This window comes from Microtus ochrogaster, chromosome 6 (genome assembly GCF_000317375.1).
Source record: "Microtus ochrogaster isolate Prairie Vole_2 chromosome 6, MicOch1.0, whole genome shotgun sequence".
Lineage (NCBI taxonomy): Eukaryota > Metazoa > Chordata > Mammalia > Rodentia > Cricetidae > Microtus > Microtus ochrogaster.
In genome coordinates, this window is record NC_022013.1 from 82,803,960 (window position 1) to 82,829,952 (window position 25,993).

Consider the following 25,993-nt stretch of genomic DNA (forward strand, 5'->3'; position numbering starts at 1 on the left):
GCTAATGTTTAAAATGAGGATTGTAGAAGAACACTTTCATAAAATTGTGCTCTCCTGTTCTTGTTTTAGTATTTATTAAGTGTGTGCATGTGTGTGCGCGTGCAAACAGATGTACCAGGGCACACATGAGGTTGTCTTTGGACAACTTGTGGGAGTCAGTTCTCGCCTATTATGTGGATTCTGGGGATCAGACTCATGTTGTCAGGCTTGGTGATGAATGCCTTCACCCCTTTATCATCTTGCCAGCTCCCCTCTCTTAGCTCTGTCTTCCACCTGCAATACATTTCATTCTTAAATCCCTTTTTATTTTCACTTGTAATTCATAACCACTGTTAGCACTTCTGCTGGAGTCTGTAGACTGTAGAGATGGGACACACCCACCATGTGCTCGCTAGCTCTCAGTGTTTCACCTTATCAGGGATGCTGTCCTTGTCCAGGTTAATCAGTTTCTTTAGGAAGCTGGTTTCGGAAAGCAGAAGTTTAGCTGTTGCCCAGTTAGGTTTCTTCTGTAGAAGGATACACACAGCATTCATGACCGTCAGGACAAGGAAGGGGGGGCGTGCATACACTCTGAAAGACAGGGGAGCATGATGAAAATCATTACATACACAGTCTTTTAGACTTTATCTACACCACATGGTTCAGAGAGCCTACAAAACAATGGGCTTCATTATGAAATTTTCCTATGTGTTGTTTGCAGTTTGCTCTTACTCTCTCCCAATGCCCTTTTGTGTCCTGTCTCCTCTCCCACTGGCCCCCCTCCTTTTTACAAATATCACCCTTCTGCTTTCATTCTCTCTCTCTCTCTCTCTCTCTCTCTCTCTCTCTCTCTCTCACACACACACACACACACACACACACACACACACAGAGGCATGCACTCATGCACACAGCTAAGTCCAGTTTTTCCATACAAGAGACACCATGCATACACACGTTTTTAGCGAGCATTCTGATAAGGAGCTCCAGTCAACATAGAGGTATTTTACTATTTGATTACTTTTTAAAAAATGAATGTCTTTAGTACACGGATATCTTTGCTTTAGGAAGACTAAATGCATAAAATTCAAAATCTGAAAATCATTTGAGTTAGAGACTAATTCTTTTGGTTACAAAAGTACCCACTGCAGACTCATTTTAATCCAGGAACCTTCCTGTGTCTTTCTAGTTGACCTTCTGATGACCATGCCACAGAGACGTTGTGCACGTGTGTGCACACGCAAATCAGCCCTGTCCTTGAGATTTAAGGACTGTCCCTGACTATCCCTATGCATATCTTGTGACTTCTCTTTATCCTCACTGCAGCGCTAAGGTTACTGGTAGAAAAAATGATGTGGGAGTCTTTTGTGTTGATTTCATTGGTTAAATAAAGAAACTGCCTTGGCCCTTTAACAGGACAGAAAATTAGGTAGGCGGAGTAAACAGAACAGAATGCTGGGAGAAAGAAAGCCGACTCAAGAGTCGCCATGATTCTCCCACTCCAGAGAGACGCAGGTTAAGATCTTTCCTGGTAAGCCAGCTCGTGGTGCTACACAGAATCTTAGAAATGGGTTAGATGGGATAGATCAATATGTAAGAGCTAGCCAATAAGAGGTTGGAACTAATGGGCCAGGCAGTGTTTAAAAGAATACAGTTTCCGTGTAATTATTTTGGGTAAAGCTAGCTGTGAGGGCGGCCGGTCCCCAGGAATGTAGCCCCACCGCTCTCCCTACTACAAAAAACTTTGGGGCAGAGAGATATATTGGGATCTCTCTCTACAGTTAGAATAAAAGGATCATGACTGGAACATTGCAAATCACTTCTGGTTGTGTCCCAACCAGTTTCTAGCTACATTAGTAACATTAGAAGGGGGTCTCTTTATGAGCAATCAAGTATAGGAAAGAACGAAGGGAATGCTGGTCCACACAGCACTTGCCATCCCAAGGCAGAGGAAAGGGATTTCCCAGGGCGAGAATGATTGTCACTGGGCTGGGACCTTCAGTGTGACTGTTCTGTGTTTGCCCACTCAGACCCTCACCTACCATCCCTGCTGCATCGATGGAAACTCAGGAGGAAGTGGCAGGACTCCAGGCAGTGCTTCACTGTTCTTGAAACACGGTCACCGGAGAGAGAAGGCTTGGTGGTTAAGAGCACGTGCTGTATTTGCAGAGGATCTAGGTTTGGTTCCCAGAACCCACACTGGGTGGCTCACAACTGCCTGTCACTTCACAGGAGCTGATGCTCTGGTATCCATGGGAACCTGCACTCAGGTGTACACATCCTGCCCCCTCATCGGATACATATTTAAAATTAATAATACAAAAAAGTTACTGGGTGTTTGAGCTCTTCTGTCAGTAATACCTACCAGAACAAAAGTTAAATGAAAAGGATGTTCTGGAAGGGAGTCACACAGTACAGGTTGTTTGGGGGCGATGCTGGGGACGGCGTGGCCTCTAGTGACACTGTGAAAAGCCCCTCTGTCTGCATCCCCTTCTCCTGCCACCTCCGTTATCTCACAGCTCCTGAAAACCAGAGAACACACTTCCAAGATGCGTGTGTTTCCTACTCCTCTGCCATTCTTTCGCCACACAGCTGCCCGTCCTTCTGCCAAACAGCACTCTCTTCTCTGCAGCAACGTTGGCTCAGAGCAGAGGGTTCCTTCCAACTGGTGGTTGCAGTGACCGCAGCACCTAGGACAGGTCTGTCACATGGTGTGCACGCAACAGGTTTGTCAACGCAAGAGTAAATGACTAAGAGGGAAAGCTTGCAGGTGAGGGTCTTGAGAACTCAGCTGCCTTCTGTTCTCTGTGCCTTTGGCCATCAGCGTTAGGTAGATGAACTTGGCTGTGATAGGCTCTTATCTGCTGTTAATGTGTCACAAATGTGATGAGGTTGGGGCCAGAGAGATGACTCAGTCGGTAAAGTGCTTGCTGCTGGGCCTAAAGATTCCTGACACCCATGTGACAAGTTGAGCCCTGCAGTGCATGCCTGTGATTTCAGCACATGCACATACAGAGGAATGTGATGGTAGGCTTGCCCTGTGCTCTCATGTCCTTTGTCTTAAATTTTTTTCAAATATTATTTTACATGTATGGGTGTTTTGCCTGCATGTATGTTTTTGTTCATCACATGAGCACCTGGTGCTCATGGAAGCCAAAAGATGGTGTCAGATCCCCTGGAACTGGAGTTATGGATAGTTAAGAGTTATGTGGATAGTGGGAACCAAACCTGGGTCCACTGAACCATCTCTCCAGCCCCTTAAGACACTACTTCCTAAGAACAATGCAATACTTGCCATGCTTGGAGATAGGATATTTAGAGATTTCCACTCTTGACTTGGAAGCCTCAAATTAAAAACATCCCCACGCAGGCTGGGAGTGGAGGCACATACCTTTAAAGCCAGCACTTGGGAGGCAGATGCAGGCAGATCTCTTGAGTTCGAGGCCAGTCTGGTCTACAGATTGAGTTCCAGGACAGCCAGAGCTACACAGCACAGGAAAACCCTATCTTTCTCTCTCTCTCTCTCAAAAAAAAAAAAAAAATTAAATATGACCTAAAACTTAAGATCAGGATCTAAAGGTTCAAGCCTTTGTACCCTGCCATAGTTCATTTCTTCCAGGGCTTTCTTGGCTATTTTTCTTCAGTCCCTTTCTTCACACACCAGGATACTGTTTGGAAAAGACATCAGGGAGAAACACTCCTGCAGCGCCTCCTTGAGGTGTGTGTCAGCACTGCAGTCTCCTGTGTTCCTTGGTGGGTTCTGAGTCACCCTGAAATGAGGGCTGGGGCATCAACGCTCTGTTCTAACTGCAGTTCAGATAATGCTGGACTTTACTGTTCTAGGATGTGAAGTGTTACACAGCAGAGATGGCAATTCAGTTGATAACAAATAGCTCACGCTTTTAGCATGGTGGTGATTTTCTCTTAAGGACCCATAAATACTGGCATGCCTTAAACCAATAACATGATAAATACCACACATAAAGAGAAATTTATAGTAATAAGTGGATACAAATTAGTCAACAGTCAATAAAAATTGGAATGCAGACTTTTACCACACATTTTTATCCTATTCAGAGGCATTTTAACTCAAAAGAGACAATGACTCACCTTAATTCAGAAATATCACTTTTATCCAGGGCATTCAGAGCTACAATTGCCTTTTCTAAAGCGGGCAGCACACTTTTTAGCTCATTGGTGGTTTTCTGTAATGAAGACATAATCCTCATTATATATGAACAAATATAGTTCCATACTTCAAATCATTGGAATGTTGATGGAAATGTGGTTTGGTGTTTTTATAGCATGGATTAGACATGTGCACACATGCTTCTGTCATGGGCAACATGGGAAGTAGAAACACTGAGTGAGCCGCCTTTAATCCCAGCACTCGAGAGGCAGAGGCAGGAGGATCTTGAGGCCAACTTGGTCTATAAGAGTTAGTTCCAGAACAGGCTCCAAAGCTACAGAGAAACTCTGTCTCAAAAAAAAACCAAAAAACAAAAAACAAAACCCCCCAAAAAGAAACACTGAGTGGCTTTGGCCTTTCTTTCAGTTTCAACATAGTATGACAGACACCCTTCGAGACGACATTCTGTTACAACATAGTATGACAGACACCCTTCGAGATGACGTTCTGTTACAAGAGGGACTGCAGACAGTGACTAAGAACAGAGGCCCTTCCAGACGACATTCTGTTACAAGAGGGACTGGTGACAGTGACTAAGAACTGGGCACCGTGACCCGCACCTACAGTCCTAGCACTGAGAAGGCAGAGTCTGGTGGATTGTGGCGCACCGCGTCCCCGTGTCTGCGCTCTGTGCGCTGGCACCCAGTTCACGAGCTTTGGGCAAGGGGGCTGGAGGTTAAAATACATAGACACACACAGACAGAGACACGGGTCATCCTTGAATTCCCCAAGAATGCCCCCTTTAGTGTGTTCAGGGGCAGATTATATAGAGATAGCCACGCCCCAGCCAAACCCACCAGAAACCACACTCCTGCCATCAGGAACTCCTGGAGGTCTCGTGCTCATAGCAGCTGTAGGCACTCAGATCAGGGGATTACAAGAAATTCAGGATCTGGGGTATCACTGCTCCCAACACTGGATCACAGAGTTTGAGGCCAGCCTGGTCTATAGAGCAAGTCCCAGGCTAGGGCTACACAATGAGACCATGTCATAAAACAGCAAGAAAACCAATGAAGAGCTAATCAGTTCTGATAAGAAGCCAGCCAAGCCAGGTGTGGGTGTGCGTGCTGAAGAGACAGAGGCGGGCAGAGCTCTGTGAGTTTAAGGTCAGCGTGTGTCACGCACCAAGTTCTGTTGGGCTTACATAGTGAGCCTGTATACTTTTGAAGTTACCCGGAGAACAACTTGAAATCTATGTTGACGTTCACTGTGGTCTGTAGTAAGCCTTTCCTAGGACTGACTTATGTTGGCCTCTTCCTTTTAAGCTACAGCTATCTAGACAGCAACTGCAACTCTGCGGCTACCAGTAGCAGCTAGGCTGCAAGAGCTGCAGCCTGAAGAAATTTTGCTCTCTCAGGCACCGACTCTTTCAAAGCTATTAAGAGAATTTACGCCGGGCGATGGTGGCGCACACCTTTAATCCCAGCACTCGGGAGGCAGAGGTAGGCAGATCTCTGTGAGTTCGAGACCAGCCTGGTCTACAGAGCTAGTTCCAGGACAGGCTCCAAAGCCACAGAGAAACCCTGTCTCAAAAAAACAAAACAAAAAAAAAAAAAAAAAAAGAGAATTTACTTAAATCTCTGTCCCCCCAAAGAACTCAAGATTCAAAGACTGAGATAGAATCCTGCTTCCCAGAGAGGCTGAATAGCAAGCAACTCACCTCCTGCGTCTCCCAAAAGACGTCCTCTGGCTTTTTCTTGCCCCGCCTTATAACCCCCTTCTCCTCCTGGCTCCTCCCTACAACGGCTATCAGCCAGCTGCTGACGCAGCCTTCAGACAGCAGGTGAATTTTATTTAATCAAACACATCTTTACATCATTAAATGTTGATGCTTCAGAGCAATAAACAAGAGTAACACACCTTAAAATAATATTCTACAACAGATTTAGGCTTCAGGAGATTAGCCAGTGATTGAAGCTCATGGGTGTAACTGGTAAATCAATCAGTTTATTTCAACATGTGTGGTTGCTTCTTTGAGAAGGATTGGCTAGTAATCAGACTAGAGTTGAGCAAACTTAAGCTACTTCACTACTCTGGCTCCATGGAATTGTGACTGGGAGAGACAGAAGGGACAGAGGGTTTCCATAGTAAACAACAGAATTGGCAAGGTCAAACAGTCATCCCCAGAGCCTCTCGGCTCTCTGCAGATGCTACTCCTGGAGTCACGGCTCACGTGAGTTCCAGTGCAGCCTGCAGGGCTTCCTGGGAAAGGGACTACCTGCTGCCGGGTTCCCTACTTCCTCTTAATGGCTTCCTGCTTGCAGTAGGGGCCCAGGACATGTTTGCTGGGGTAGGACCAAAGGTATCCATCATTGGGCCGCCACCGGTGACATGTGGAGGTTCAGAGACCCAGGCAGCCTGGATTCACTGAAATTCAGCTCACCTGAGCATAGTCTTCCACAATCCTTACTTCTTCAGCCACGATCTCCTCATCCTGTTTCACAAGTACCTGAACTTTTTCAACTATTTGTGAATCTTTCCGTAGCTTTTCCATCAGGATTTCTTTTTCCTAATGAACCAAACAGTTTTTCTTGGAATGAGCTTTGGCATGACTTCTTTAGAGCAGAAACTAGTTTATTTAATAACTATATAATTTATAGAAATTAGCCTGAAATCTATGTAGCAGAATAATTAGAATGACTACCATAAAGATGATTTCATACACATCAAGACAGATGACAAGGAGCTAGAGAGGTGGCTCAGTGGTTAAGAGCACTGGCTGTACTTCCAGAGGACCCAGTACCTACATGACAGCTCACAACCATCTGTACTCCAATTCCAGGGGATCTGATGCCTTCTTCTGACTTCCACAGGCACTAGGCACACATTCATACATGCAGGCAATTCACCCATACAGATAAAAACAACTTTATAAAAAAAGTCTCACATAGGTGTCACTGGAGTCTCAGAAAGGAAATAATTATACATATTATATATATCTATATCTATCTATCTATCTATCTATATATATATATATATATATATATATATATATAGAGAGAGAGAGAGAGAGAGAGAGAGAGAGAGAGAGAGAGAGAAAGAGTTGGGGGGATATATCGCAGTGGTATATATATAGAGAGAGATGACAAGAGTTGGGGGTATATCACAGTGGTAGAGAACTTGCCCAGTTAGTGTCAGATCTTAATTTTAATCTCTAGCAACACACACACACACACACACACACACACCCCAAACTAAAAAACCCATAAGCCTTTAAAATAAGTGACAGGCAGCAAATTACCATAGCAGATTTCTGATGGATTTAACTAATTACCTAGTAATTTTCTATAATTAGTTATGGTGCTAGTTAGTTTATATGTCAATTTGATAGGAGTTAGGATCATCTGGGAAGAACAAATTTTAATCAAGAAAATGCTTCCATAGGACTAGTCTGGAGGCAAGTCTGTAGGGCATTTTATTGATGATTGATGTGGGAGGGCCCAGCACACTGTGGGCAGTGCCACCCATGGGCATGTGGTCCTCGGCCGTATAAGGGCTGAGCCAGCCAGTAAGCAGCACTCCTCCAGGCTCTGCTTCAGTTCTTGTCTCGAGCTCCTGTCCTGACTTCCTTCCACGATGAACTGTGATGTGGAAGAATAAGCTGAATAAACCCTTTCCTCACCAAGTTGCTTTTAGTCATGGCATTTTATCACAGCCATAGTAATTTCAATTAAGATATATGATCATATTTAATTGTTAGAATGTGATTTCTTCAAAGTGCACAGCTATATTGGGGCAAAGCCGAAGTTTCAATTCACCTTTGTCTGGTCACAGACCCTGTTCTGGATCTGGCTATACAATCTTTAGGACAGATTTAAGATTGACGATACCTTTGCTTTTTGTTCTATTTGAGGGCCAATGATCAAAAGCTCTTCCTGCATGTCCGTGACTAACACAGTGGCTTCCAGGATCTTGGAGAGTCCCATGTAGAAACGGTTTCTGAGAGGAAAGCAAAGCACAGGCTTGTACATGAGGGCCTGCTCTTGGGGTTTCTGTCCTGCCCAGTCCCCACAGTCAGTAAATCCCAAAGAAAATCACACAGAGGTCTCCATAAGATTATAAACTGATTGGCCTATTAGCTCAGGCTTTTTCTTAGCTCTTGTAGCTTATATTTAACCCATCATTCTTATCTATGTTAGCCACATGGCTCTGTACCTTTTTCAGCAGGGTAGGTTACATCCTGTTTCTTCGGTGATCTGGGCAGGACTGGGGAAGACTGGGCTTCCTCCTTCCCACCATTCTCCTGTTCTTGTTGCCCCACCTTTACTTCCTGCCTGGTTGTCCCACCTATACTTCCTGCCTAGCCAATCACCGTTTATTTAAAACATGATTGACAGAATACAGACAATTCTCCTGCACCACAGGCTGACCTTCCCACATCTGAACAGAGCACGTTTGGAACCTTAGAATGTTCTGGCTGAGCAGCCTTAATCTGAAATCTCCAAAATCTCAAGTTTTTTGAGGCCCAGTTGTCATCATTCCAAGTGTGAGATGCCAGGTTAAGGGTGCTCAACCTCTAGGAAGAAGGAAAAACGCACAATTGGACAGTAGCAAATAAACCAAAAGCTTATAAAGAACTACACAGCAGCCGGGCGATGGTGGAGCACGCCTTTAATCCCAGCACTTGGGAGGCAGAGGCAGGTGGATTTCTGTGAGTTCGAGACCAGCCTGGTCTACAGAGCTAGTTCCAGGACAGGCTCCAAAGCCATAGAGAAACCCTGTCTCGAAAAACCAAAAAAAAAAGAACTACACAGCATGACCAAGCAGGGTTTATACTTTAGGGATTCAAGACCGATTCAGGATTTGAAAGTCAGTTGACATATAAGCCACCCTATATAAATAGTGTGAAGTAGGGAAGTCAGACCTGGTCACCTGAAAATATATCAACACACTTGATAAAATTCATGACAAAAATAAAACCAAGAGTCAAGAGGGATTTTCTCAGCTTGGTAAACAGCACGCTGCTGTAAGAAGAGAATGAACTTACTGTGGGCATGAGGTGCCTGTGACAGGGCTTAGTCACACAAGTTACACGGCCATGAGTGGATGGCAACAGTCTTTCAGAGGGACAGGTGACACCACAGATCCTGGATGTAGGAGTGGAAGGCCCATTAATCTCTCTTGACTCCCATCTGGAGAGAAGCTGGGCCCTTTCCCTAGGCTGTTCTCACCTCGATTTAACTGCCACACCACAGAAATCTCAGTCTGGAAGGTGGGTGCTTCCCCTTGCAGGAGAACAAGAGCCACTTTTGAAAACAGTGTGGCTTATTTAGGGTGCGCTTTGACTGTCTCAGCTGTTTTACATTCGATACAGAATCTTTTATACCCACTGGATGTCGTTAGCAACAACTCAAGAAGAATTTGACCCCGAATCCATAAAATTAGCAAAATACGGTCGAGACTACCCTTACTTCTTATGCAAACACCAGGCTTGGATGCGCTCCTCACACACAGACTTAACTCTTCCGGTGTGAGCTGTGACGGAGGATCACGTTTCTGTACTCCTGCTGGCCAGCTTGGGCACAGTGTCTGTAGTCACCCGGATGAGTGACGGGGCTTGACTCCAGACAAGGATTCTGACTATGGGTTAGTTTCTAAGTGGGACTCATCATTTGAGCTGCTCCCATTCAGTGTTCCGTAAGACAACCCGAATGGGATCTGACCTGATGAGGTGGCTTTTCCTTTAAAAGACTTGTTAGTTGGACACACCATAGGCTTGCGACAGACTCGTTTTGGAGTGTTTGTCTTGGGTGCCCCAGGCCATCTAGGTAAGGCTGGACTGAGACAGTTCTGACTCTGAGAAAGCCCCGGGGATTCCCCAGCACGTGAGAATTTTTATAGTAGATGTTACAAGGCCAAGTCCTAGCCACTTACTGTCTTCCTAGGAGGTTGCCATAGGACAGATTCTCAGTGTCCCCTGGGTTCCACCCCTAACAGCATAAAAACAGAGAGGGTGAGAGGTCTGTGAGATGGGTTGAGAAAGGCTATCTCTGGGCAGGACATGGCTACGGCACTTAGGACCCACTGCACATACGGTCACCTGCACAAGTTCACGTCGACAAGATCAGTCAGTGTGCAGGAAGCAGCACTAAGTGGACTCAGAGGGTTCTTTAAAAACAATAGAGAAGGAAGAGGGAATGGGGTACAGTGGGAAGACATGCTGAGGGAGGCTGGCGGGTGGGTGAGGGAGAAGCAGGGTGGGTGGGCATGATCGACGTACACTGTATGTACGTATGAAATTGTCAGAGAACATGTAAAAGATATTTCAACGACAATGACGGCGACAACAACAGAGATCTAACGAAGTCTGAGGCTTCCTGCCATGGGTTTTCTCCTGACAGTCTCAGCCACAACAGCTACCTACACAGCGTGACACAGTGTGACACGTGTTCTCGGCCATCTGTGCTGCAGTTGCTGGGTCAGTTCTATTGGTATTATCTTAGAAGTCACGAGGGATGGTTCTAGCCATTAGCTGTGTCAGTAGACACTCTGCACTTCCTTCCTCTGTCTACGTAGGTGACAAACTGACTAACATAAACTCATTTCTCACTGGCAGATCTGTCAGCTTCACTGTGAAGGGGCAGCCTCCGGACACATGCAGGGGAGGTGCACAGTCCTCCCTACCACAGTGTTGGCCCCCAGGGATATTTGGTTTGTTTGTTTGTTTGTTTATTTATTTATTTATTTATTTAAGATTTCTGTCTCTTCCCCGCCACCGCTTCCCATTTCCCTCCCCCTCCCCCAATCCAGTCCCCCTCCCTAGTCAGCCCAAAGAGCGATTAGGGTTCCCTGCCCTGTGGGAAGTCCAAGGACTACCCACCTCCATCCCCAGGGATATTTGAATTCCTTATTTTGTATTTGTATCTATCTTTTTTTGTTGTTTAATAAATAGAGCACTTCTGTAAAAACCCACATTTCTGTTTCACTCGAAGCCCTACCTTTTCGTCTGCATCGCCTCCTGTCTGATGCTCAGAAAGTGGCTGAACGTCTCCAGAAACTTCAAGTAGCTACTGGGAGTGACATAATAGTGTCTTCCAGTATCTTCAAAGAATTTTGTGCTCAAATCTTTCATGCTTTTGTGGATTTCAACACACGCTGGGGCAAACTGTGTTACTATATTCTGAAAAAAAAAAAAACAGCTTTTGAGGAATACAAGAGCTCCTTCCACTCCTTCAGCCAATAGCTGCTGAGATACCAGCCCACTGGGGCGTGGTCTCTCTCCCTTTAAAAAAGCGGCCACTTCCCTCTGCTTACGCTTCCAGCTCCGCCTCCGGCAAGTAGGCTCCATTCCTGACTGTGCAGAGGGCTGTTGTCTGGGACGGTGATCTGTAAGTTTTTCCTCCTTAAAATAAATAACCTCTCTAATAATCATAATTCAAAACTGGTGTGGGATTGTTTGTGACTTATGCCTTCACAAGAGAACATGAATAGAGAAGAATGGGCAGTAACTTGAACACAGCAGTATTTCTGAGATGCAGAAAGATGCAGTAGGACCACACGAGCTCTGATGGATGAGGCAGATGGGGACAACGCTGAGTGACTAATGACATGCCAGGTGTGCTCTCTCAGCCTGGGCTCTGATCTCCCCATCAGCAGTCAGGGCTTGTCTTAGGGTTACTATTGCTGTGATGAACCACCATGACCAAAGCAAGCTGGGGAGGAAAGGGTCTGACTCATGCTTCCACATTAGAGTCTATCACTGAAGGAAGTCAGAACAGGAACTTTGAACTCATAGAATAGATAATGGAGTATTTTCTCTGAATTTGTCAAATGCAATTGGACTAGACATTGTTGATATATTTATTCCCTGTATATATTGTATATAGTTTTCCTTATATTATTTATAGTCTTCTGATGTGAGATTCCCCTCTGTATGCTGTGAATACCATTGGTTAATAAAGAAACTGCCTTGACCTATTGATAGGGCAGGATTTAGGTAGACAGGGAAAACTAAACTGAATGCTGGGAGAAAGGAGGTGGAGTCAGAGAGAAGCCATGGAGCCACTGCCAGAGACAGACATGCTGAAACTTTGCTGATAAGTCACGACCTTGTGGTGATGCACAGATTAATGGAGATGGGTTAAATTAAGATGTAAGAGTTAGCCAATAACAGCTAATGAGCTAAGCAGTGGTTTAAATACTATACTTTCTGTGTAATTATTTTGGAGCTGAGCAGCCGGGAACCAACAAGCGGCCTCCCTATAACAGTCTTCCTTTTTTTTTTTTTTTATTTTAGACCAAAGGGAAAATGTAGTAGTATATTATTTGTATTTTGATAAATAAATCTTTCCTGAAGATCAGAGGCAAAGCTAAAGCCACTAGAGTTTAGACAATGGTGACACACACACATCTTTAATCCCAGAACTGAGAGACAGAGTCAGATGGATCTCTGAGTTCAAGGCCATCCTGGGCTATACAAGATCAATGCAGAAACAAATCCAGGTGGTGGTGCCTTACACCCTTAATCCCAGTCCTAGGGAGTCACACACCTTTAATCCCAGCACTAGAAAGAATATAAAGTGAGAGGGGAGACAGGCTGTCTGCTTAGTTTGTGGTCGCCCAGCCTTGGTAGAAGTAAGACTTCTCTAGTGACTTTGCTGCTTTGCTTTTCTGGTTTTGGGTTGAATCCTGATTTCTGTCTCTGGTTTTTATTATTCATGCTACAGCCCTTTCTAAAGGCCCACATTGAGTCTCAGGCCTCTGGGCATTTTCAGCTCCTTTTGCCAGGATTTTTACTCCCTGCCTGTCAGATGGGCCCTTGGGGTCTTCAGCTTAATGCCTCGAGAAAAGATCTACAGACAGGGTTGAGAGTGAGACAGCTAGGCTGAGAGGAATTGGTTCTCTCTCTCTCTCTCTCTCTCTCTCTCTCTCTCTCTCTCTGAAATTGACAAAGAACATACATAATTACTAAAATTATCAAATGAAATACACGGAAGACTGCAGAATCCTTACCAACAGAAAGAACTGTTTTGCACAAGGAGTTGTTAGGGAGGTTCCTAAAGGTGCCCCCAACAATGCAGTCCTTTTAGTTGCCAACCAGAACTAGTGGATAAACCTGCTGACGATAGCACACACTGTAATTACAAGATACAAACAGACAGGAACTTGTGTAGCGAGCCGGACAGGATCGCCATTACAAGATGGCGTCGACATCCTGTCTTGTTGGAAATAAACAACTTATTTGGCTATGCCTTTGAGAGCTGTGTGTCCCCCGCTTCCCACATGCGTGGTGGATAAGGGTCCTTAGGCCTATCCCGATGCAGTCTGGTGTCAGCTGATGGTGGCAGCCAATCACAGGGCGACCCGTGTGCCAATTCCCTATATAAGCAGCTGTCTTAGTGCTCTCGGGGCCTCTCGCTTCCCCCCTCTCGCTTCCTGCTCTCCCTCGCTTTCTGCCCCTCGCTTCCCCCTCTCGCTTCATGCTCCTTCAACCAAGGGCACTCCAATTCAAGTGTGATCTGAGAAGAATCCTCGTGTGGTGGTTGTTCTTTCTCGCGGGTCGAGGAGTTTGCCGCAAACTTGGGAAAGAGGTTTGCAGAGAAGAGGAGAGTAACAGAGGTGGAGGGGAAGAAAGAGGGTAGGCGAGAATAATCAGGATGCATTATATATGCATGAAACTGCCAAGAGATTTTGTTTTTTGAGATACAGGGTTTCTCTGTGTAGCCTTGCCTATTCTGGAACTCACTCTGCAGACCAGGCTGGCCTTGAACTCACAGAGATCCACCTGACTCCACTTTCCAAGTGCTGGGATTAAAGGCATGCATCATAACCATCCAGTAAAGTTATTGATTATGTGTATGGGTGTTTTGCCTACATATGTGTCTGTGCATCACATGAACATGTGGATTTAGGGCTCACAATGGCCAGAAGAGAGCGCTGGACCTCTGGAACTGGGATTACAGATGACTGAGCTGCCACATGGGAGTTGAGAATCAAACTCAGGTCCTCTGCAAGAGCAGCCGCTTTAACCACTGGGCCATCTCGCCAGCCCCAGGTGTCAGGACAGTTTTTGAAAAGAATCCTTGGAAGGTTGCAGAATCCTCATGGAAATGATAACAGAGGCATCTAAGGCAGTGTAGAACCTAGGTAGCCTTGAAGTAGGTGGGTACAAGACACACAAAAGTGGGGCTCGTGAACACAGAGCTTAGAGATGCCCACTCACCCGCACTGCCGCTCAGATACAGTGTGGTCATGTGCCGATCATGAGCCATGACTGTCATGGGCTTTAGGCACTTACCATCTTGTTCTCCACTTTCAACTTTTCTCCTAGGTAGGAGTTGGCCACAAGAAGGAGGGCCTCATCGGGCCACCTCTGGAACCAGTCGATGGTGCAGGCCGTAATCATAGAGGGGTAAACCCTGCATTTATGGCGGAAGTTAGATCCTACAGGGCTCATGATGATGAAAATGTGCAGGTTTTTAGATACTCTCTGAAATGGATAGAAATACACACATTGTTAAAATGTAATCCCTTATTTTGGAAATGATACTATATTGAAAACCCAATTTAAAACTTGTCTCAGCTGTTTCCTAAACGAATAGACTAGCTGATTGTGGGTGTGCTGTCTGCCATCAGCAGGGCTCTTTCAGGGAAACCAGGAGCCCCCAGAACCCTTCTGCCCCATATAATGGCCCCATTATCTTCAGATGGCGGACCCAGACCAACTCTCATGAACGGGGCCACTTAGTGAAGAGTTTACTGCTCGACTCTTGTCTGGGGTGTGTACCTTTAGCACTGTACAGAAACTCAAAGTAAGACAGCATCAGATTGATTAGAGCTGAAACCAAGAGAGGAGAGACCACGATAGGGTCTTATAGTTAGTGGGTTACCATAAGGCATTCTAAACTTCATTCAGCGACACACCACTTTGTGTGCTGAGCAAGTCCTTTGTGCCATGTGTGATCAAACGTCCTGTATGAGAATGTGAATATAAGGTCACCGCTTGAGTTTGCCTGGATCCCCTTTGCTCTTCAGACCCAACCCAGCTTCTGCTGCTGAGCTCTTGCTGGAGTGGCCACAGGACCTAGGCTCTTTCCTTCTGTTTCCACATGGGGGCCCCAGCAGGTAACACGCTTCTCTTTACTTTCAGGCCTAAATTACTGACATCTCCAGGTAACAAGCAACTATTTGCCAAATAAGCAAGTAAATCAGAAACAGTAAGACTGTAAGGGTATCCGGTTTGTTCTCTATCAGCTGTGATTCTATTTCTGGGATTTAAAAAATAATGTTCTTATAGCATCTGTCAAGGAAAGGTGGGTAGCCAGGTTTAATTTTCAAATTCCCTTACACAAAAGCGTGCACACCCAAAATAAGTGAACTTGGGGCCTTTCCCCAGCACACGTTTTTGTCTGGGTTGAATAATTACAGTGATCATTCACTCCACTCTTGGCTACCCAAGGTCAGACAGCCACGGCTAAAAGACAAGGATGGTCTAATCCCCATTGTAATATATTATAACAAAGAAGGTGGTTCTTCCGTTTCTGATGGTAGCTCTTTTTCCCAGATCAGTAAGAGAGTTCAAATCTTCCCGAGATGATTCCTTAGGCAAACCATGTATTTAGTCATCAGGTTCATCAAGGCTGACAGACCAGAGCCCACAGCCCTGTGAGACCTGGGGCTGCCATCCACTTGTGCTTGTGAGGCCCCTGCTACTGCTTTCTCCCTTGCCGTTTGTGGTCAATTGCTTTTCTGTTTTTACATATATATTTTATGTTCTGATCAGTTTTAGGGTGAAATATTCTTGCTTTTCCTGACTTGATACCAATGTAGCCAAGACAAAACCCTTATTAACCTCAAGGAAGGAATCTCAATGTAAGAAATAATGTGGAGATGAGGTTTCCTTTTTATTGTATACAGTTGTTGCTTTTTCTTTTGTTTTATTTTAGAAAAAAATTAGCGATTCAACCTCAGAGATCTGTCCATCTTCGGGCTCCCTAGGGCAGATGTGCCTCTGTGAAGGGGTGCTCGTTATTGTCTTAGCTTTTAAAAAACTCATCTGATGATGAGGGAATTACATACAAGTTGAAAATCATGTACAAAATTACAAATATGGTCTGTATTACCATGACAATGTGAGTTGAGACACAGACAGTACCTTCTGGAACAATGAGAGTAGATATTTTCTGTCATCCATGAAATTAGACTGTTCAGCAAAGGTTCTCATTCTCATAACAATAGAATTCAGCTCCTCGTTCTCAAACAAAGTAGCGACCTTTCCTCCGTTGATAATGTAGTTCAAATCTTCCAGAAATGATGCCTTAAATGAAGCATAGATTAATCAGGGGTGAAGAAATCACACATTCTGCTTTGAACAAATTGAGAAAGTGTCAACAATCAGGGAAAGAAGGCCACTGACCACAAATGCTGACATGGTGCCACTTACCACAAATGCTGACATGGTGCCACTGACCACAAATGCTGACGTGGTACCACTGACCATAAATGCTGACATGGTAGTTTAGTCTTGTCAATCAAGGGTAAGAAGGCCACTGACCACAAATGCTGGCGTGGTAGTCTAGTCTCATCAAGATAAGCCTCAGCTACCCACCCTTTAATTCAAACATGTCGGAGAGATATGTACTAGGTACTCAGTAGACGCTATATGCCTGGGTTTGGGTGCATGACGGTGAGCTGGACCTTGTATCAGGAAGTAAAGCTAGAATTAGCCTGGTGGAGGTATTATTTTGACTTGAACAAGTCTCTCACCACCACACCTTTGTTCCTCTCAGCCTTTGGCCAGAGATGGCTTTCTATAAAACCACTGATGGAATTAGAATGATAGGCTCTAAGCATGGCAGAAATAGCATCTTTTAAAACCAGAAAGAAAGGCTGTTGGGTAAGTCTCAAGGGGATTACTGAAACAGGGTGTTTAGATTTGGGGAAAGTAAGAAAACACAGAAAAAGTAGAAAATTTAGATTCTTATAAAATATGACAGATGACATGGAACTTCATTTATTCTCAAATATGCCATCTGGCCAAAAAATTTTGGTAGACAGAGACCCAGAATTGAGAGAAAAAGAAGGATAAGGTTTAAATACTATTTTAAAGTATATTTTTTTTCAGAATACAAGTCATGTACATCTTCTGGAATTTGGTCATAAGGAGTAAAAATGACGTGCAGTGACATTCCTAGTTATGTTTTGACTTAGTAAAAGGACACAATTTGTGCAAAATAGTGGGGAAGTTTTGCTTGTATGTAAAAAACAATCCTGCAAGGAGCATCCGATAGCGATGGATAAAGGAGAGAAAGAGAAGTGTCCAAAGTTGCTACAACACACAGAAGTTACACAAACATCTGTGCACGTCTGTGGGCAGAGAACAGACAGAGCTCTGATAAGAAGTTGCTGATTTTGCTACCGGGCGTAATTACTTCCAATCTGTCGATTAGAATGGAAATGACAAAGGCAGGAAACACTTCTGCTGTTTGTTTACTCCAGACTAAGGCATGATTACAAACACAGCCTGTAGGCTTTGGCTGGGCAAGCACAGAACACAGACGCTGAAATGGTGCACTTAAGGGGAAAACTCACACACAGTCACACAAACCTTCTTGGGGACATAAAGGGCATCAGCACTTACTTGCTCTTCTTGTAAGTCGTCGACCATGACAACAGTGGGGGTCCCTTCCAAGCCGGCTTGAATAAACACCTTCTTAAACATTTCTCTGAAGTCTAAGATGGCAGAGTTGTGAGCTATTGGCACTCGGTGGAGTTTGTGTTCTGCCACATAGCAGGCTAAGGTTGCGTAAGTTTCTTTTCCACATCCGTCGATTCCAATCTTTGTGAAAAACAAACAAATCCAACATCTGATTCATAAAGTCTTGGCGTTTGGGATTTAGAGCAGGGCAATACTACTCATTTATCAAGGGCAAGGCCCTGAGTTGTGTTCCTAGCACACACAAACAAACACCCACGATCCTGAGAATCAATCAACAAGTACTTTTCTCTTTATTTATGCTAGCTATATTTACAGTAAGCATACTTCAGACTATAAGACAAACACCTGCCTTCAATCTCTTCATAGCCTCTTAAAATGTATGAAATTTTATTGCACTGATAATCTGGAAAAATAGCACAAATGGACTTATAAACCAATAGTATGTCATTATCAGCATCTGATGCTTTGTTCATAAAACTAGATAGGTATTTCTTTATTTGATAATCAAAGTCCTTTGGTGGTGATAAAATGACCTCACACACGTCTGTGGACACTGAGCTGAAGGTGCATGCCTGGCATGGACCAAACCCTGGCTGATTCCCCCACAGCACATAAAACAGGGCAAGGCGGTATACCCCTGTAACCCCAGCATTTGGGATGTGGATCATAAATTCAAGGTCAACCTAGGCTACACTTGGTGTTCAAGGCTGGCCTGGGAGATGCCAGACCCTGTCTCAAAAAGAACAAAATTGCAAATGCTAAGGTTCAGTCTTTAGCTGTGAAGCACTGTGGTTTTGACAAATATATACCATGCTGGTTTGAAAGAAAATGGCCCCCAAGGGAGTGGCACTGATAGGAGGTGTGGCCTTGTTGAAGGAAGTGTGTCACTGTGGGGGAGGGCTTTGAAGTCTGTTTTCTCAAGTGTTACTCAGTGTGTCAAGATGTAGCACTCTCAGCTCCAGCACCACGTCTGCCCGCACACTGCCATGCTCCCTGTCGTGATGATAATGGACTGAACCTCTGAAACCATAACCAAGCCACCCCAATTAAATATTTTCTTTATAAAATTTGCCATGTTCATGGTGTCCCTTCATACCAATAAAAACCCAAACTAAACATAAATTATAAGGTATTCATGATTGCATTATCAAACAGAATTTCATCACTTTAAAAAACTGTTGGAGCTTCCCTCTTGAGCAAGCTCTTGGCAAGCACCGATAAGCCTACCATCTCCATAGTTCTATCTTGTTTTCTGAATATAATTGGAATCATGTAAGCATATCATTTTCCAGATCATCTTATTTCTCTTAGTGCATGCATTCATGATTCACCATGTCCTTTTGCAGCCTACTAGCTTGTGTGTTGGGGCGGTTGTGTGTGTGTGTTCATGGCTGCACATGGTTTACAGGTGCATGTGGGGTACTTTCACATACAGGCCATAGGTCCACCTCGGGTGTTGTTCCTCAGAAGCTGGCCACCTTGTTTTTTGAGATAGGGTCTTCTACCGTGGACTGGGGCTTGCTGTTTAGGAAAGCCTGGCTTGTCAGCAAGTGCCAGGGATTCTCCTGTCTTTGCTGGGATTGCAAGTACACAGGTGCTGGGAATCAGACGCCTTAGGCTTGGGCAGCACGCTACTGACCCAGCCACTCTCTAGCCTTACTTTATTTATTAATCTCTGAATGATATTACACTGTATAGGTTATCATGTGCCTGTTGAGTTTCAGCTTGGTAACTTTCAAGTTTTGGCTGTTATGGTTAAAGTTGCTTTAGTCATCCACACGCAGGCTTTTGTGTGGCTATACATTTTCATGTATATAGAAGCATGCTTGCTAGACTGCATACCCAGACTATATTTAGCTTTGCAAAACACTGCCTAACCGTCTCTCAATGTGACCGTGCCATTTGCATTCCTACCAACACCAAGAGTTCCTGTTGGTCTCTCTCCATGTGGTAATTGATACGATCCCTCCTCAGGATATTGATTCCTTTAACGCTCAGGTACTGGTATCATCACAGCTTGGTTCCCCCAATGAGAACTGATTCTGAGAATGTTTTCTTGAACTTTTGGGAAGTATCTCTTTATTTTCAATCGAGTTGTTTGCCCTTGTGATTTTCTCCAAGGAAGAGCATGTAAAATTGTGAACAGAGACACTTGCACATACGTTTTTTCCATTCTGAATCCCACCCCCTACTTATTGCCCAACTCTTTGGCTAGAACACTCATTATAATGTTGAACAGAAGCTGGGAGATGGAGCACACTTGTCCTCAGGGTTAGAGTTAATGTTTTAATAATTCACTGTTAAGCTGCAAGGTTTTTATAGATGCTCTTAATTAGGTTGACAAACGTCTCTGTATGGAGCAAGGTTTTTAAAAATCATAAATGTTGAATTTTTAAATGTTTTGTTTTGTAACTTGAGAGTTTTGCTTTTAATTTTTAAATACAGTATCATATTCAAGTACTTTTGGGCACTGAACTAGACCACACATTACTGGGATGAATCTCACTTTTGCTCGATATAAAATACTTCTTATATATCACCTGCCTTAGTTTGCTAATATGTTCAGAGTTATTACAACAATATGCCCAAGAGAGACAGATGTAGTTTTCTTATTATTAAGTCATCTCTGGCTTGTATACAGCTTGTCTGCTATATAGTCATGTGCCAGAAGCTTGGTCCACAGTGTGGTTCTCAAAAGTACTATAACTCTTAAGCAGTGGAACTATGGGAAGAGAGATGGCTTTTAAGAGGCAACTGAGTCCTCTGGAGCTCAGTAAAAACGGTTGTTATTACACAGCCTCGTCCTTCCTTTAAACCTCTTCCCCTCTTCTGGATGCTGATGGCTCTTCTGTATGTGGTCATTTGCTTTCCTGCTTCTTCACTGCTATATTGTGATACAACAAAGGGTCCCAACTAGGACAGGACCTGGGACCACGCGGTCTGGACTCTTTGGGACCTGGCACCATGAGCTAAACCCCAGGGAGCTTTATTTTACCTGCTCAAGAAGGACTGGAGTCTCTGTCTGGCCTTTCTATTGGTATTTCTAGAAAGAAGGAGAAACTGGAGAGCAAAACCTCCTCTATTTCCTTGAAGACTCTGTGAACGGTCGGTATAAATTCTTCTTTAAACAGTTGTTAGAATTCTCCAGTGAAGCCGTTTGATTCTGTGGTTTTCCTTGTGGGAAATTTCTAAATTCCTAATTAAATTTTCTTTCTTTCTTTCTTTCTTTCTTTCTTTCTTTCTTTCTTTCTTTCTTTCTTTCTTTCTTTTTTGTGGCAGACCCACTAAGGCTTTCCAAAGCTTCGGTTTTTATGTTGGTGTCTGTGATGGCCAATGTTACTTCTCAGCCTGGCAAGACCTAGAGTCACCTGGAAACAGGCCTCAGGGCATGCTGGTGAGGAATTATCTTGACATTAACTGATGAAGGAAAACTCAGCTTACTGTGCACAGGAGTCTTCCCCGACAGGGATCCTGGACTGTGTACATGGAGAGAGGAAACCGAGCAGCGAGAATGCATCCCTCTTTTTCTTCTCCTGAGTATGATGTCATGTGACCAGTAGCTTCAAGCCCCTGTTGCTTCGACTCTTCTGCTGTGATGGACTGTACCTTCAACTGCGAGCCCAAAGAAATCTTTGTCCTTTACGTTGCTTGTGTCAAGGTGCTGTCACCACAGCAACAGAAAAGGAGACAAGGCAGTGTCTGTCTAGGAAACGCCCCTTTTGTATAAGCGATCTAGTTTACTATTTCCTATGGCCCCTCCCATTTCTGTAATGGTAGTAGTGACATGGATAGCCTTGCTATTGATTTTAGCTTGAATCTTCTCTCGAGTCAGTCTAGCACAAGTTTGTCTTGATCCTTTAAAGAACCAACTTTTGGATTCACTGAAATCTTTAGTTGCTTTGCTTTTGCCTTTTTCTACTCCATTTTAACTAGTCTCTTCCTTTTGATTCTCTTGGGATCAGTTATCTTTTCTTTTTGTAGTTTTCTGAGGCAGAAATCTAGGCTATTGATTTGAAGTTTTCTTTTTTTTAAATATTTATTTATTTATTATGTATACAATATTCTGTCTGCAGGCCAGAAGAGGGCACCAGATCTCTTTATAGATGGTTGTGAGCCACCATGTGGTTGCTGGGATTTGAACTCAGGACCTTTGGAAGAACAAGCAATGCTCTTAACCGCTGAGCCATCTCTCCAGCCGCTGATTTGAAGTTTTCTTATTTTTAAGTATAAACATTAAAACCTATAAATGTCTTATAGAATTTCCTGTTAGTACTGCTTTAGGCATATAGTGTAATTGCTTTCATTTCCCCAAGGTATTTTCTAATTTGAAGACAAACTTTGGGGCATGACTCTGAGAAAGTTTTTGGGTTAGTTGATTTGAGAAGACCAACCCTAGCAGGCAGCACTGTCCCACGGGCTGGAGTCCCAGACAGAAGAAAGGGGACACTCATGTGACACCATTATAGATGGGAGAGCTAGTTAGAAAATAGCTGGCGGGGCAGGAGAATGGTGGTGGATTTACTTTGTATTGTGTTTCTTGATTCTATTTTCTTATTCTAAATATTTTTTAGTTAATTTTTTTCAAATGTCTATTTAAAAAAAGATTAAGTCAAAATTTAGTGTGCTATATGCAAGATAAAATCTTCTTTTGGAGAAAAAAGTTATAAATAAAATATAAATTTATACAATTGGCTAAATATCATGGATTAAAACTGTTTCATTACATTTATTTATCTATTGATGTGTGTGTGTGTGTGTGTGTGTGTGTATGTGTGTATGCACAGACATGACACAGCCCGGGCAAAGCTCAGAAGGCAGTTGTAGGAGTACGTTCTCCCTCTACCATGTGGATCTCATTATCAAACACAGGCTGTCAGGCTTAGCAGCACACACTTTTACCCACTGAGCTATCTTGCTGTCCTAATATTGTGGGTTTTATTTAGTTTTCTAAAACCTTTTCTCTGTGTAAGTATTTGGAACTTTCTGTTAACTCAGCTGTCACTGACTCTCATAAGAAACACATCTTTGTGTAATGGCTCCTGTGTCTAACTCAATATCCAACCTGGTATACTACTTTCAAAGCCAGGATCCACCTGTGCAGATGTTAGATTAATGCTAGGATACATTATGTGTGGTGCAAACACATCTGTTTTAGCCATACCAAGGGCCTTTCCCAAACAAATAGCATGTCCCCGTGCCAGCAAATTTCTTCTGCAAACAATGAAGACAAAGATCCTGTTCTATGACTCAATTATTGGGATCTTCATAGTTTATTTGACTACAGCTTCAATAAGTAGATTTTCCTGGAGTTTCTGAGGTTTTGGTTTGCAAACTTAAAAGCACTTGAAAAACTGAAATTCATACCAACAACATGTGACTCTCTGGCTGTCGGAGGATCCTGGTAGCTCTTGTAATGTGCTCCATAGCTTCCTTGAAGAATACAATTGAATGAGACATCTAGCGGAAGAAATGTAGCAAACGAACGAGTTATAGGTTTAGCAAAGTCAAGTGTGCATTATGATTTTATGTACAAGGAAACGGGAATGGGAGTGACTCTTTAGTGGCATGGTGGTGACCAAGACCCAGCTAACAATCTATGTCAACATTTAGAGAAGACAAATTTTCACAGTGAGCTCACTCACCCCTTTACTAATACTCTAGTGAGCTGACCCGGGCACTTGTGGGGTTGAGTTTACAGAGTGAAGGACAGAAAAATGGCATCTAAGTTGCTTTTCTGTTGCTCTCCTGGCAGTGGCTGGTGGGGGAGACTTAGGAAAGTCCACATGGTGTCTGTGATTTGGCTGGCGTCTCTTTCAGTGTGTCTCTGCTCATTACAGCCATGGAAAAGACAAAAAGAGCCACAGCCATGGTGAGTTTGTCACTCGGGACCCTGGTGCTATATTCTCTTGCATGTCTTAACTCCATTAGCTCTGCCACTCAGTCCCCTACAGCCTCAGCTCACCCCATCTTTACAATTAGATGCCACAGAGACAAAGAGTAGCGAAACCCACAAACAAGTGTGTTTCTAATGGGCTGCTTTAAAAGAGGGAACACTCCTCAGGCACACAGCCTTGAAAATATCTGATATATATTTATACAAGTACACCCAAATAAACATATACATGCTTAGCACTCCCCAGGTTTTCCTAGAGTGTAGCTTTACCTCCAGAGATGTTGAGCCCAACTTCATTTGGAATTCCTTAAGTATGCTGAAAATTTTGTTGTAGTTATTGGTGCTCTGGTAGATCTTCTTTCTGTGAGGCTTGTTTATATCCATGAAGTCCACAAATACAGTTGGGCTATTCATCAGGCTTTCGTGGGTCCACTGGATCTGTTGTAAAAAGAGAACTCAGTGAGCATTCGATCGATATGCAAGATTTCATTGTCTTTACATTGAAATCCTATCTTTCCTAAGACCAACCTGTCTGTCATAGAAGATTCCAGCAGTGGATCCTAGGACTCAGGCTCTTAACCTATTTGTGTATGTGTGTGCGTGTACACGTACGTGTGTATGTGTGCATGTGTTTTCCTTCAGGAAGTGAAGCTTGTGGACCCCTCCTCAAAATCATATTTTTTAAGGATTCTCATAAAATACAAGTATTCAGAAGTCAAGAATATAGATAGAAATAGAGTTCTGCCCAAAAATTCTCCTTTGGGTTGAGAGCTCTAACTGTAGCTCCACGGACAACGTGCGATAAGGGTTCTTCCTCAGTCAGCTGTTAGTGACCATCCCAGTCCTGTGACTTCCCACACTTGCCTCCTTTGGTTCTCTATCATTCCAAGGCTGCTAACTCTTCCTCATTAGATAGTCTCAAGTTTCCTCTTCTCTAAAACCAGTGTCTGGCCCTTTCGCCTCCTGTCCACTGCAGGGGTCTTTGCGCTGGCTATCAGAGCTAAAGGTGACTGCAGGCAGTGTTCACACCAGTTCCCGTAGTTCTCAGCATGCACCTCACTGGCTACCCAGCGCTGGGAATTCCTGATGGACGTTCAGGAGTCATTCGCTTAGCAAATGATGGTCCAAGGACAGAAGGACAGAAAGGCATGATGGCTAAGGGGCTGTCTGATACCAGATGTGCTGGGTTTGGATGGTGATGCCGTCACCTGACCTTGCTCTGCTTGGCACTGATTGTCAGGCGAGGATAATAACCGCCTACATCGTAGAGTTGTTGTGAAGGAAGATTATGTAGGAACGGTGTGTAAAGCTCTTAAGACAGCACTTCGCGCACCGTGTTCCCTATTATTAGAGTCACAGTCCACTCTCTAAAGAAGGCAACCAGTTAATTAAGTGTTAATTCTCATGCTAGTCGTTTATATCCTTGATTGATACAGTCGTTAATTCTGCCACCCACAGGGCTGATGGCCGCTGAGGAAACCTGGTTCCCACGGAGGTGCTTCCTCACTGTGCACTGCCTTTGTACCTGCTCCTCGCTGTAATAAAAAGTGAAAACAGATTTGTGCACGCACTTACAGGGAGGTCAGTGGCTTCTCCCAGGGCCACTTCTGATTTTCAATTGACTAGTCTGTCATTCACTCTTTTAAAAACAAGATGGATTATTATTGTGTGTGTGTGGGGGGGGGCACATTTGGAAGTCAGAGGAAGACTTTGTCGGGGGAGTTGGTTCTCCCCTTCCACCTTTATGTGCGCCTGAGGCTAGAACCGAGGCTGTCAGGTTTGCAGGAGAAAAACACGCCTGTGGAGCCGTCTGGCCAGCCCCACCCCTTCACTCAGTCTTTATTCATTCATCCTAGATATAAGCTGAATTCCAGAGATTTATCAAGAAATAAATCAGTGATTCTGTCCTCATAAGGCATGTAGACTGGGAAGAGCGCAGGCAGGTCTGTGATAGACAAGCCCCATGGTCTTACACAAAGGAGAGTCACAGTCTAGGAGGAGGCTGGTTATTGGTCAGAAAAGGTTACCACATGGTTAAAAGTATGCACTGAATTTAAAAAATGATCCATACACTAATCTGACAAATTCTAGTTTCATATATGCACAGAATACAAAGTCATGACAATGTGAAATAAAAACTAAATAAATTTACCAACCCAAATATGTATTAGTACGTCCAACCGTTCTGAAAAAGACCTCTTCATCTTGTCTAACTGAGGCACCTTCTTCCTGTTCCTGGGTGCCGGACCTGCTTTAGACTTCACTCATAGTGGGC

The 25,993-nt window shown here is 43.9% G+C and overlaps 1 protein-coding gene across 1 annotated transcript in view; it reads right to left on the reverse strand.

Annotated features, from left to right (window-relative positions):
* Positions 1-25,993, reverse strand: part of Dnah14 (dynein axonemal heavy chain 14) — a 229,533-nt gene that overhangs the window by 63,983 nt on the left and 139,557 nt on the right. Inside the window, exons 50-57 of the mRNA XM_013346965.1 lie at positions 17,748-17,945; positions 16,263-16,424; positions 14,406-14,597; positions 11,107-11,288; positions 7,999-8,107; positions 6,552-6,677; positions 4,090-4,184; positions 411-570 (exon numbers count right to left, since the gene is read on the reverse strand). Of these exons, the coding sequence (XP_013202419.1) occupies positions 411-570; positions 4,090-4,184; positions 6,552-6,677; positions 7,999-8,107; positions 11,107-11,288; positions 14,406-14,597; positions 16,263-16,424; positions 17,748-17,945 (1,224 nt within the window). The remainder of the gene's footprint in view (positions 1-410; positions 571-4,089; positions 4,185-6,551; positions 6,678-7,998; positions 8,108-11,106; positions 11,289-14,405; positions 14,598-16,262; positions 16,425-17,747; positions 17,946-25,993) is intronic.